The sequence below is a fragment of the Perissodus microlepis genome, chromosome 4 (assembly GCF_051167445.1).
Source record: "Perissodus microlepis isolate ML-2025 ecotype Zambia chromosome 4, ASM5116744v1, whole genome shotgun sequence".
In the NCBI taxonomy this organism is placed as follows: domain Eukaryota; kingdom Metazoa; phylum Chordata; class Actinopteri; order Cichliformes; family Cichlidae; genus Perissodus; species Perissodus microlepis.
This window is the reverse complement of record NC_140464.1, coordinates 31,913,143-31,926,464: the sequence shown is the minus strand read 5'-3', so window position 1 is coordinate 31,926,464 and position 13,322 is coordinate 31,913,143. Positions and strand designations below refer to the sequence as shown.

The 13,322-nt window shown below is 44.9% G+C and overlaps 1 protein-coding gene across 26 annotated transcripts in view; it reads right to left on the bottom strand.

Annotated features, from left to right (window-relative positions):
- The window catches only part of rbfox1 (RNA binding fox-1 homolog 1), a 147,579-nt gene that overhangs the window by 64,904 nt on the left and 69,353 nt on the right, over positions 1-13,322 (bottom strand). For 25 of the 26 annotated variants that reach the window (XM_084927103.1, XM_084927106.1, XM_084927124.1 and 22 more), the window contains 2 exons: positions 8,329-8,389; positions 487-540 (listed from right to left, as the gene is read on the bottom strand). The exons of the other annotated variant lie outside the window; for it this stretch is intronic. In XM_084927103.1, coding sequence (XP_084783229.1) covers positions 487-540; positions 8,329-8,389 — 115 coding nt within the window. The remainder of the gene's footprint in view (positions 1-486; positions 541-8,328; positions 8,390-13,322) is intronic. 26 annotated transcript variants of the gene reach the window in all.

Genomic DNA, 13,322 nt, shown 5'->3' with positions numbered 1-13,322 from the left:
CACACACTAACTCACTCTCTCTCACACACACAGACACACACACTAACTCACTCTCTCTCTCTCTCTCTCAAGGTGATGTATTTTTTTTGGGGGGGGGGGGGGTTGTTTTGGGTTGGTGCAGCAGTTGGTGATACATTGCACATTTCTATTTGTACTCTATCGTTTTATTCTATCCCTGCCCCCCTTCTATTTTTTTTATCTTGCCTGTCTTGCCTTAGCCATCGTCATAATCGGCACATTAGAGCGCACATAATGTAATAACTGAAATGAATAAAAAACAGATTCACATGAACAAGAAGACCCTACAGACATTCTGTATAGCTGTTCTTGCAAAAGCAAAATGTGTTTGGCACCACACACCACATTCAGATAACAATTGTGATCGCAAAAACTGCCAGACAGGACAGGATATAAAAAGAAAAACAAAAAGGAGTGAGGAAGAAGGATGATAATAAAAGAGATTGTAATAGATAAAGAATCTCCTACCTGCATAGAATTCTGGGATGGAGACAGCGCTAACGACTGGATTCAATTTCCAGCCTGAAACAAAAAAAAGCAAGACAAAACTCAAGTAAGATGGGTTGGGAAATAGGGAAGACCTTTTTACTGTAACATGGTGTAAGGATACACTCACTAAATATGTATGTGTCTATTCATATGTCAGAAGTTGCTGTGTAGAACAGAGAGTGAACTGCAGCTATCTCAAGAAGTCCCTCACTGTCACATGAAACCAAATAAATAAATAAAATTACAACAATACACTAAGTACATGTCCAGCTCCCTCTGAGAGTTTTAGACCATTTGAGTTATTAAATTTTTATCCTTTTAGAATCTTTTTACATTGGTGTCTTTTAGACAATCTAAGTACCTTGTAATTGCATGTAATTTCAACATATTTTATCTTTATAATGTAACTAATATTTACCTGTAAATAATCAAAACAAGGAAAGAATGAAATTAATACACTATAAGTAAATTTAAGTACTATGTAAGTCATTTAAAAAAACCTAACTATATTTCGCCATCTTACATCAAAGTACTCTGTGCTTTTCGGGGTGTGGCACATATTATGGAGTGCCTTTACTGACTTCTGGGTATTTTACAGTGAAGTAAGTTTAAGCACAGTGTAACTAATTTTAAGTAATTAGTAAGTAATTTTAAGTGGAAGTGATTAAAACTACTTTTTAAGTACAGTATATGTTATTTTTATATACTGCATAATTGCATGGTAATTTTCCATTATCCACTCCACTTTCCACTTTTTGGGGTGTGGGCCAAATTATGGAGTCCATAAACCAGGGGTCTGCAACCTTTAACACCCAAAGAGCCACTTGGACCCGGGTTCCACGCAAAAGAAAACACTGGGAGCCGCAAATACTTTTTGACATCTAAAATGAAGATAACACTGTATATATTGTTTTTTACCTTTATGCTTTGTGTGAACAACTAAGGTGTGTTGCTTATGAAATCCATGAAGTGCTACAGAGAAAGTTACAATTTATTTATGTAATTAGCACATTTTGAACTCTTAAAGAAATATAACAAAAGGAAAGACACCCAGCTGACCTAAAATGATCCAGCAAACAAAAACTGTTGTGAGTCACCACCCTTATATCGCCTTTGTGCTTTTGGAGCCTTGACCTGACTTTTAAAAAAATAATTGGAAAAAAGCACTATGCTGCTAAAAGATGAAAAATAGATATTTGCAAAATTCTGCCTAAATATGTATTTTACCTGGTTAATGTGTGTGGCGGGGCGTGGTCTGCAGCACCGCTGCAGGGGAAGCGGATGCACCTGAGCGGGACCCGCAATCGCCGCCTTAACGTCTGTGCTATCTATGCTGTTGTGTTGGTGTGTGTTGGGCTGTGAGCTGAAAAGCTACAGCCGGCTGTATGCGTACAGCAGCCGTGTGTGAAAAGTGGTCAATAATGAGATGCTGAAAAGCGTGTTCATGGAAACATCGTCGGGTCTGCCGTGATATGTTTACAATGGGACTTCTGCTCCTGAACCTCTGAACAAAGCGTCTGCAGATCGGGGCTGTACGAAGTCACTTTCATCTTTACGCAGGACTGTAAGCTGTCATCTGTGAGGCGTCAGCGCTGTTTGTTGTTACCATAGTTCATGGAGGAGAACAGCTGCTGACATAATGTGGATCCGAAGATCCATAATTGGCCTACCTGGGGTTGAAAGTCTCGATAAATGCACGGCGTTTCGGCGGATATACCGGCTTCCGCCAGTGTGACGCTTATTTTGAGCGCTGAAAAAATAATAGAATATAATTGTATTTTTATATTTCAATATCACAATAATCTTCCAATTTAGAACTACAAGTTAAAAAAAGAACTAACATAAATAAATTAAACTTCAGCTAAATACTTCTAATTTATTTTCCCAAACCACACGGAGCCACACTATAAGGACTAAAGAGCCGCATGCGACTCCGGAGCCACAGGTTGCCGACCCCTGCCATAAACCTTACCTAACTTCCAGTTATTTCATAGGTAGGGAAACCCAGATATAATAAAAATCTATCACATTACAGTAATGTGGCAGGGGTGTTGTGTCTGGCCTCGAGGTGCCAGAGGAGACAGGTGTACGTGCTGTGACTGATGACTCTTTCTCTTCCCCTATTTATAGTGACAGCGGATAGGTGTGGGGAGCGAGTGTGCTCCCTGAGTCACCAGTGTCGTAACCCAAAAGCTGCTGAACAAGCAAAATAAACTCAGTTTAAAGTGTGTCAAACCCTGCGTGTGTCGGGTCCTTGCTACAAGTAGCTTCTTTGTTCTGATTTAAACACTTAATTTCCCAGCTTCAAGTTAATTTTCCTTGACATGTTGCCATAATATACTGAACTGCATAAGCACATAAAAAGGATTGAACTACGTAGATGTTACTGTATTAAATAGCAATTACATGCCTTAGTCTACTAATGCATTAAATTAAAACATTAAGAGATATTATTTCAGTAAACCTATCTTTATCAAAACTGTAACAGAGCTGTGCACTCTTAAGTTAATGCTAATAGTTTTATTTAATTTTTAATTTTTTTTTGTAAATCCTGGTTAATGGATGCAAAAACAGCTGAAAATAAGCACACCACAATTAGTATTGACAAATTCAACACACCAAGCCTGGATCTATTTAATGTATTTACTGGGGGTGGGACTCAATTAAAAAAATTATTCTAATTAATTAGAGGCTTTGTAATTATTTAATATTGATTAATCACATTTAATCACACAAGAAAATTTGCCCTAAAGCAGGGTTTTAGTGGGCAACAGAAGTAAATAATAGACATGGACATGAATACTGTAAACTCAAGCTGTTTAAAAAAAAAAAAAGCATTTAAACTGCATTTCAACAGAAAAACAAAAATTTTAAAAAATGATTTGAAGTACTTGAAGTACATTTTCCAAATGGTATTGTCTTTACATAATAATAATACAACTTTTAACAGTTTAAGTTTTTCTTCTTAAAAAATGAGGCAGAAACATAAAAAGTTATTTGAACAGCTTCACCTTTAAACTCTGAGTAACCTTAGCCAACAGTGGACGGGATGGACACCACTGTTCCATTTTCTTCATACTAGGGTCTGCAATAAATACTATCACACAACCCCCCCTCACCTTTACTACAGAGCCCTCTCCCTACTCCTACCTCCCTCGCTTCCCCCCCTCCCTAACACTATGACATCCCCGTCCTCCTCCTCCAACCCCTCTCTAAACAGCACAACAGCCTCCCTCCCCCTCTTCCAATCCACTCCCAGTGTCACAGTGGATCAGGTCAGGAGACAACTGAGGAAGCTTCGCCCCAGGAAGGCAGCAGGCCCAGACAAGGTGTGTCCTAGGATGCTAAAGGCATGTCCTGCTGAACTTGGGGAGCCGCTACAATGAGTCTTCAACCTCAGCCTGCAAATGGGGAGAGTGCCCGTCCTATGGAAGACATCCTGCATCGTCCCGGTCCCCAAAAAGAACCGGCCCAATGAGCTGAATGACTTCCGACCAGTGGCACTGACGTCACATCTTATGAAGACTCTAGAGCGGCTCTTCCTCAACCTCCTCCGACCACATGTACAACATGCCCAGGACCCACTACAGTTCACCTACAAGGCAGATGTCGGAGTGGAGGATGCCATCCTGTACCTCCTACACAGAGCCCACTCACACCTGGACAAGGGAAAAGGCACGGTCAGGATCCTGTTTCTTGACTTTTCCAGTGCCTTCAATGCAATCCAGCCCTGTCTGCTCCAGGAGAAAGTAAACAGGATGCAGGTGGACCCCTTCCTGGTTGCTTGGATCTCAAACTACCTCACCGACAAACCGCAGTGCGTCAGGCTGAAGGACATCAAACAATTTTAATGCTGTGGCGTGGGTGCAGACATGACAGCGGAGCGGGAGTGTCTGTGTCCCATTGTAAAACCACAGTAAACTGAATGTCAGAATAAAGAAGTGCTGTCACCACGTCCGTGTCTTGTACGTGTGTAAAGGGTCCAACTTCACACTGGTACCGAAACCCTGGCGCGATGTCCCATCCCCAACTCGATCCACCTGCTCCCCCCGGCGCCTGCCCAGCCACACGCCCAACCGCTGCAGATACTGGGCCAGATTATGATGGCCAGATTATGATGAACACGGCAGCGATGGTGACTCCTGCGATGCAGGACCAGCAGTTGGCGTTGCTGCGCCAGCAATCGGAGCAGCAAACCACGACTCTGGAGCAGCTGTTGGGGAATACGCCCCCCCCCCTCCGCTGTCAGTGACATTGCACCGGATGAGGGAGGGGGAGGACCCGCTGGTGTTTATTGAGACTTTCCAGGCCATGGCGTTGGCCTGCCACTGGCCGGAGGAAGTATGGACCGCCCGGCTGCTGCCGCTTCTATCGGGCAAGGCTCAGACGGCAGCGCTGAGGACGTGTGTTGGGCGGTAATGAACTGCTTGGGCCTCTCCCCGGAGGACTACCGGTGTCAAATCCGAGCCAGCGGGATGACGGGAGGTGAGCGGCTGTTTGCGTGGGCTCGGCAGCTGGAGGATGCGGCAGCGAGGTGGCTGCGGCCGGGCCCCTCGGCAGGGGAGGCTCGGCTGCTCAATCTGGCCATCCTCGAGCAATTCGTGGGGGGCCTGCCGGAGGCGACGGCTCGTTGAGTCCGCTGCCACCGCCCGGCGGATCTGACGGCAGTGGTTATGCTGGCGGAGGACTATCTGGCAGCCAACCAGGGACCCACCCAAGAGGAGCCATGACATAGCGGCCGTGTTCCGACGCCCAGGCCGCCAGTGGTGGAGAAACAGAGGAGGAATGGCGGCCCTGTTGGGACAGAGCATGCAGCAGGGTGGAGCCCCAGGAACCCGTTCCGGCCTCTGCTTCCAGCCGGATCCCCAGCAGCAGCCGGTGTTGCCCCAGAGCCACCGGGAGCCGCACAGACCCCGGGGCCGGACTGCTGGAAGTGTGGGCGGGCGGGGCACCTGCGCCGGGAGTGTCCACTCATGGAGGTGAGGCAGGTGTTCCGTGTTACCGGCGCTCCAGCGCCTGCCCCCGGTCCGGGAGGGACGTACCGCGTGCCGGTAATGTGCCAAGGGGGTATAGGCCATGCTTTGGTGGACACAGGCTGCACGCAGATCGTGGTCCACCAAAGTTTGTTTCGCCCTGGGGCATTGTTGGAGGCCGATTGGGTGGAGGTTAAATGTGTGCACGGGGACATTCACCGATGTCCCGTGGTGCCGCTGGTGTTAAAATTTAAGGGCAAAAAGCATAGAGTGAAGGCAGCGGTTAGCCCGCGCCAGTCGCATCCCCTGATTTTGGGCACAGAACGGCTCAATGAATGGGGTTCCATAGTTTATTGGGACAGTATGCGGGGGGGGGGAGCGGGGTCCTCCACAGAAGACCCGCCGCCTCCAGTAGCGTGCCCCAAGTGAGATTTCCATCTCGAGCAGTCTCGGGACGACACCCTACGCTCAGCCTATGACCAAGTGATGGAAATTGATGGTCAGTGGGAGCACCCTGCGGCCGCGCTGACTTACCCACACTTTCAACTGAGAAACGATAGGCTGTACCGAGTGAGCCGCGACACTCGCACTAACAAAATTCGTACCCAGTATTAAACTCAGTTCTTTGTATTCTTTTAACGGCAAAGAAGTGGTCCAACTCAAAAAATGATCGTTCTTTTGCATTCCCGGGAATGGAGACTGAGCAGACAGAGACACCAGCTCAGGTCTGAAGCAGCAGCAGCCAGCCTGATATATATATACTTCTTCTAGACGTCACGCACACTTTAAGTTTTGAACAAACACTCTGCTTAGTTTCACTTTCTGTCTGCACCTCATATGCTCTGCAAAATCATGCAGTTTCCTGTCAGTACTTTTTGACTAAGACTCTACTCAGAGTTGGCCCTTTTAGACTATATTAAAAACAAGTAACAATATGCACTAAATAAGCACTAACAATATATTAATTTCGTGACACCAGGTGCTGGTAGTGCAAAGCCGCCTGGAAATTATTTTTCAGGCGGCTCATTCAAACCCCATGGCCGGACATATGGGATGTGAAAAAACTCTGGAGCGGGTAATGGCCCAATTCTATTGGCCCGGCATCTGGGCCGGTGCTCATTGTGTGGGTACAGCAACCGCCGGTGCTCATTGTGTCCGGAGTGTCAGCTGGTTAGCCAGCCGGCCATTCCGAAGGCGCCTTTGCGCCTGTTACCCCTCATGAAGGTCCCATTTGACCGCATCGGTATGGACCTCATCGGGCCATTTAACCGGAGTGCACGAGGCTATCGCTTCGTATTAGTCCTGGTGGATTATGCGACACGATGCCCGGAAGCTGCTGGGGGTGCACGACCTGATTAAGGAAAACTGGGAGGAGGGTCCGAGCCCTGCGAGAAGTGAAGTTCAGTACGTGCTGGACCTGAGAGCAAAGCTGCACACACTGGGGAGACTCTCATGGGAGAATTTGCTCCAGGCCCAGCAGCGTCAGCAACCCCTGTGCAACAGAGGGGTGAAACTCAGGCAATTTTCACCGGGAGACAAAAGTGTATGTGTTACTTCTTTCTTCCAGCTCAAAATTACTCGCCAAGTGACAAGGGCCTTTTGTGGTCACACGGCGAGTGGGGGACGTTGATTACGGTCGGACAGGGGCGGAGCTACGCAGATTTCCCACCTCAACTTCCTTAAAGGCTGGAGGGAGACCGCTTCTCTGGTGAGCCTGGTAAGGGAGAGAGATGAGTTGGGGCCGGAGGTGCCAAAATCCAACATCCCCGCCTCCCTCCATTATAGTGGCCATCTCACACAGGCCCAGAGGGTGGATGTTGCTGCATTGCAACAGCGCTTTGCTGACGTGTTCTCCCCCCTACCCAGCCATACTTCTCTCATAGAGCACCATTTTGAAATGCAGCCTGGCGTGACGGTGCGTTTACGGCCCTACAGGCTGCTGGAACATAAAAGACAAATTGTTCACCGGGAATTGAAGGAAATGCTGAGGTTGGGGGTAATAGAAGAGTCGCACAGCGCTTGGTTTAGCCCCATTGTTCTTGTGGTGAAGAAGGATGGGTCTATACGGTTCTGTGTCACGTTTTGATGCTTATCCCATGCCCCGGGTCAACGAGCTCCTGGACCGGTTGGGCACCGCTCGCTTTTTCACCACACTGGATTTAACCAAGGGCTACTGGCAGATTCCCTTGTCTGCAGAGTCCAAGGAAAAAACGGCCTTCTCCACTCCATACAGGTTGTACCAATTTGTTTCGCTTCTGTTCGGCTTGTTCGGAGCCCCGGCCTCAGTCTGGCGGTGGGGATGTGTGGCGTGGGTGTGGTCTCTGGCTGGCTGCAGAGAAGGGGTGATGGAGCGAGCTCCCAGGGTGGCGCAGGGGCAGGGTGAACAGGTGTGCTGGGATGTGAATGTGATTATGACTTTATATGTTGACAGTGACAGTCGGAGAGGAAGGAGAGTGGACGTGACAGAGGAGCGGGAGTGTCTGTGTCCCATTGTAAAACCACAGTAAACCGAATATCAGAATAAAGAAGTGCTGTCACCACGTCCGTGTCTTGTACATGTGTAAAAGGTTCAGCTTTACAAATGCATATTTGTTTATTAGTTGTTTTACCTTGCAATTATTCATGCTCAAATGTTTTACCCCTCCCCAAACCCCATACTGAAAATAAATAGTAGGAGCTCCTTTGTCTGTGACTATGTTTTAGTTGTCTTTAGGGTAAGAAATATTTGACATCAAAGGGACATTTTCATCACAACATTATCCAAAAAGCCACATTAAATCCACATTGCAATCGATTAATTTTGTAAACCAATTAAAAGTTCCATAAGGGGAAAAAATTTTTGCCTTACCATTTGCATATGGGCTGACAGTCTTCTTATTTGTCATTACACGGGCTGTTGCATTGTTGACCTACAGCAGGTAACGAGACAGAGCTTCATTAGGTGTTATAATTTTATATAATTATGGTGTTATTTTTGTGCCACTCTTCTGAGCGCACGTAAAAAAAATTGAGCGCATGTAAAAAAAGTTTGCAGGTGCAAGTGTTGCATTTTGAGGAGAAATTTATTTTGAGCGAAGAAAAGCTAAGTTAAAATTAATATATTTTCATGCGAGAATGGTGCTGTGTAAACTTCAAATATCTGCTCGATTTATCAAGACATCACATATTTGCAAAAGTGCTCTAACGTTTTCGGAGATGCCTGTTACCCACCAGCTGACCGGGTGGTCACTCGGGTTAAAGATAATATATAAGGCTGAACTGACAAAAAAATCAGCCGACTACACCACCAGGTATTATAGGAAAAACCATAAAGCCTTTGAACTAAAACAAACGCTGTTGTGACAGTGACGTACACTGTCTTGTTGGTATATATGTATGTATGATTTGTATCACCTTCATGTTTCCCTCTCACCACATATCCAAACCGGTATCATGAGCAGCAGCTTTTACAGCTGTGGCTCCAGCAAACATCAGCTGATACTAGAAAGTAATATTAAATAAATTCTAACAACAGCTGATTAAGCTTGAACGTGCTGCTGTTGTTTAGCGCGACATCCGCTGGTTTCCTCTTTCTGGCGCAAAGTGGGCGATAAACAAACAAGAGAGAAAAGACGATCAGCTGATCATTGATCAGTTTCATGATTTAAGTAGCAACAGGAGAGGGAGGGGGAGAGAATGAGAGAAGAAGAGGCAGCTGTGCAGCAAAAACAAACAAAATTATTATTATTTTTTTAATTCTAGCTGAAGTACGGGCCGAATCGCGTTCCTTTTCCCCTCAATACAGATGTATTGTAATTGGTACAACCCAGAGTTGATCATGACCAATTGGCTAATCCACCACCTTTCATTGTTTATACCGTTACAAAAACAAACAAACAAACATAAAAATGAAAAATCACCATCGGCCAACCGGGCAAATGTCCGGTATGCCCAATGGCCAGTCCAGCTATGCGATCAGCTGGTGAGTAACAGGCATCTCCGAGAACATTAGAGCACTTATACAAATATGTGATGTCTTGATAAATCGAGCAGGTATTTGAAGTTTACACAGCACCATTCTCGCATGAAAATATCTTAAAAGTTTATTTTGTGACCCAGAAAGAGTAATATTTCAAACTCCGCCACTCTGTGTTCCTCCACCACTGCCTCGTTTGAGTTTTGGACGAAATGCATTCCGGGATATTTCATTTCGTCATTTCGAGCTGATTGGAGACCAAAGCAGCCAATCAGATTTGTTTGCATTCAAGTCTGTGATTGGCTGGTTTTATGGCACAAATATAACGGTGTTGAGAGCGCAAGCAACACATTGCAAGCAAGCGCAAATGCAAAAACTGAGCGAGAGGGGCTGCTTTTTTGTGTGTGTGGATAATAGCAAACACTGAAATACACTTTTTGCACCCAGCAATGAATTTTGTTCACTCAAGTTTAGCTTTTCTTCGCTCAAAATAAATTTCTCCTCAAAATGCAACACTTGCACCTGCAAACTTTTTTTACGTGCGCTCAAATTTTTTTTTACGTGTTCTCAGAATAGGGGCACAGAAATAACACCATATATAATAAGTGAAAAGTTGTGCCCTTGTTAGGCTAGATCTGCATGCAAAGTGTCCTAATGTTGTACACAAAGAAAGCAAAAAAGTTGATGGCAAACACCCATATCATTTGTGTGTTTACCAAATTGCATTCAGCAGCATTTAAAAACATCCATACAAATCAGTTTCCTTTCTCATTTGCAAATATTCTATTTTATGGCATTTTTCAGCATGCTCTCCCCACATTTAGTGACATTTAAATAACATACAAGAGTCAAGAAAGCGCAAATGCACTGTTGAAATGATGTTTAGTAAATGTATCGATGGATGCAATTGGGAGGCGGAACAGTAGAGGAAAAAAGACAAAAGAAGGACATTGGGGAAAGGAAGGATACATGTGGGGAGCATTATGGAACCTCCATTGAACATAAAAATGTCAAAACTGTTCTGACGAATGTAACACAAAGCATTCACACTCAGACAATATCCTCTATAAGTCATTGCAAGAATAATTAGATTAATTAGAAAATAGATATATTAAAATAAACCAACCAAAGCAGTCAATAACCAGTGAAATTGATCCAAACAACAGCTAACAGGGTAAATTAAAAGGAGAGTGCATTGTTTTCCAAAGTAAAATAAAATTAATATGTTTCCCAACAACTTTATATAGATATCCAAACTAACTCATATCTCAGTGTCGCTCGCATACACAGCTTTAGAAAACACTTACTAAATCAAAACGCATGTTGACACAAGAAAATATGTCATTATACAGCATCAACGCAACCACAATTCCGAAAGAAGAGTCGTGACTTCTAGCTTGCAAACATTCCAAAGAGAGGAAGAGAGAGAGGAAAAGGTGGCAGAATGGCTTGCTAGCCCACACTTACCACTGACAAACTTTTTGGCCCCGCCCAATTGTTTGTGTACTGTTACCGTTGTAACTGTGTTGGAAGGGCCCTACACAAGCTACTGTTCGAAGGATGGTGGGGGAGGAGGGGATGACAAGGGAATAAACAGCATCTTACTCAGTTCACCAAGGAAACTTTGTAATCAATCCACTGCACAAACTCTTCATTTATCAGCTAAACTGAATATAATGATACAGGAGTAATTACTGATATTTGTAAGTCTCAGATTCCTAGTATTGCATATAAGAAATAAAAAGAGGTAAATGGAGAGTCCTCTTCACACACTACCCACTAAACACTTGTTGTCAGATAGACGTGCAAATCGTGTCTTTGTTGGGTCCGTCGGTCCATGACTAATTCTGGACATCTGTACGATGTCCAAGTAGCACCTTTGGCAGATATAACAGCTGAAAACACCCATGGCATTCTTTCTACAATAGAAATCAAATATTCTCCCATATCTGTAGCAGAAGTTCCCATAAATGTGGACCTTGTAGGTTGCTTTGCTTTCACTCTTCTGTCCAGTTCATCCCAAACCAGCTCGATGGGGTTTAAGTCTTGAGACTGTGCTGGACACTCCATGTTCTTTTTTCCTGAGGTAGTTCTGGCACAGCTTCTACTTATGTTTTGAGTCATTATCCTGCTGTAGGATGAACCCCTGACCAACCAGAGGGTACCGCATGGTACTGCAGAATGCTGTGGTAGCTGTTTTGGTTCAGGGCACCTCTCTGTGTACGAGTCATCGACCCTGGATCCAGCAAACAGCCCCAGACCATCACACTTCCTCCTCCATGTTTGACAGTTGATGCCACACACTGTGGAACCATCCTTTCTCCTACTCGACGTCGTACAAAGATCCTGCATGATAAAGTGAAGATTTCAAATTTTGATCCATCAGTCCATAATACCTTCTTCCAATGGTGGTGTTTCATGGCCCAGACAAGCCTCTTTGTCTTATTCTGACATCTTACTTTTTGCATAATTCTGAATTGTACATTGTATTTTTCAGTTTGGGTAACCTTTTTTTTTTTTTTTTTTTTTTTTTTTTTTTTTTTTTTTTTTTACCTCTGGCAGTTCACCACTTACCTTTTTACCATTTCAAGCTATTCATTGAACTTGAACGACTTAAATTGCAATAAATAACTGGAAAATTGGGGTGTTCTAAAACTTTTGGCTGGTAGTGTATATGATGTTTTTATTTTTGAGAGGTTGGTATCCTGTTTTATTGTGAAGAGCTTTGTAAGAGGAAGTGAATTGGTAGCAGAACTGAGAGAAGTTGCGACGGAAAGCATTAGAAGTTTGTGCAGGTGTGCATGTATGAACTGAACTGATCTGTTTGACAGTTTTTGTCGATGCACACATTTTGTAAACTGGGAACATCTCTCCTAGAAATCAAAAGTACAGCTGCTGAGTTTTCTTTTTTCCCTATAGAGCCCACGCCATCTTGGAGATGATCACTCTGCATACCTTCACAACCATTTCTGTACAAAAAACATGCCCTCTACCCTCTGGAAACATGAGACTATAGAGCTTATACATGTAGAAGCATTATAAAAATGACATCTAAAATGAGTCTAAGTTTGACATTGAAAAGACATCCACAATGACCACATTTGGACTATAAATAGCCAGCACACAGAGGTCCTATGGATGGCAACACATGTTTTGTTTGACTGCTTCAGTGGACCAAAATTGCACCTCCAAAAATGACTTATAAAAGACCGTCACTCCGATGTCACTGCGCAGTGGCTAAGGTTAATTATGGATTTCCACAGGGTTCTGTGCTAGGACCAATTCTGTTTACATGCTTCCCTTAAAAAAAATATCCTAAGAAGGTGTCACAGCTGCGGCGGTAGACATGTGGAGTGGTGAAAGAAAGACCCAAGTGCAGGCACTGACTTTACTGCAAGTGAGCTTTATTTACTAAATCCTTCCATCCATCTTCTTCCGCTTTATTCCAGAGCCGGGTCGCGGGGGCAGCAGCCTAAGCAAAGAAGCCCAGACCTCCCTCTCCCCAGCCATCTCCTCCAGCTTATCCAGGGGAACACCAAGGCGTTCCCAGGCCAGCCGAGAGAGATAATCTCTCCAGCGTGTCCTGGGTCTGCCCCGGCTCCTCCTCCCGGTGAGACATGCCCAGAACACCTCACCCAGGAGGCATCCTTGTCAGATGCCCGAACCACCTCAGCTGGCTCCTTTCAATTTGGAGGACCAGCAGCTCTACTCTGAGCCCCTCCCGGATGGCTGAACTTCTCACCCTATCTCTAAGGGAGAGGCCAGCCACCCTTCGGAGGAAGCTCATTTCCGCCGCGATCTCGTTCTTTCGGTCACTACCCAGCAGCTCGGGGCCATAGGTGAGGGTAGGGACGTAGATCGACCGGTAAACTGAGAGCTTCGCTTTT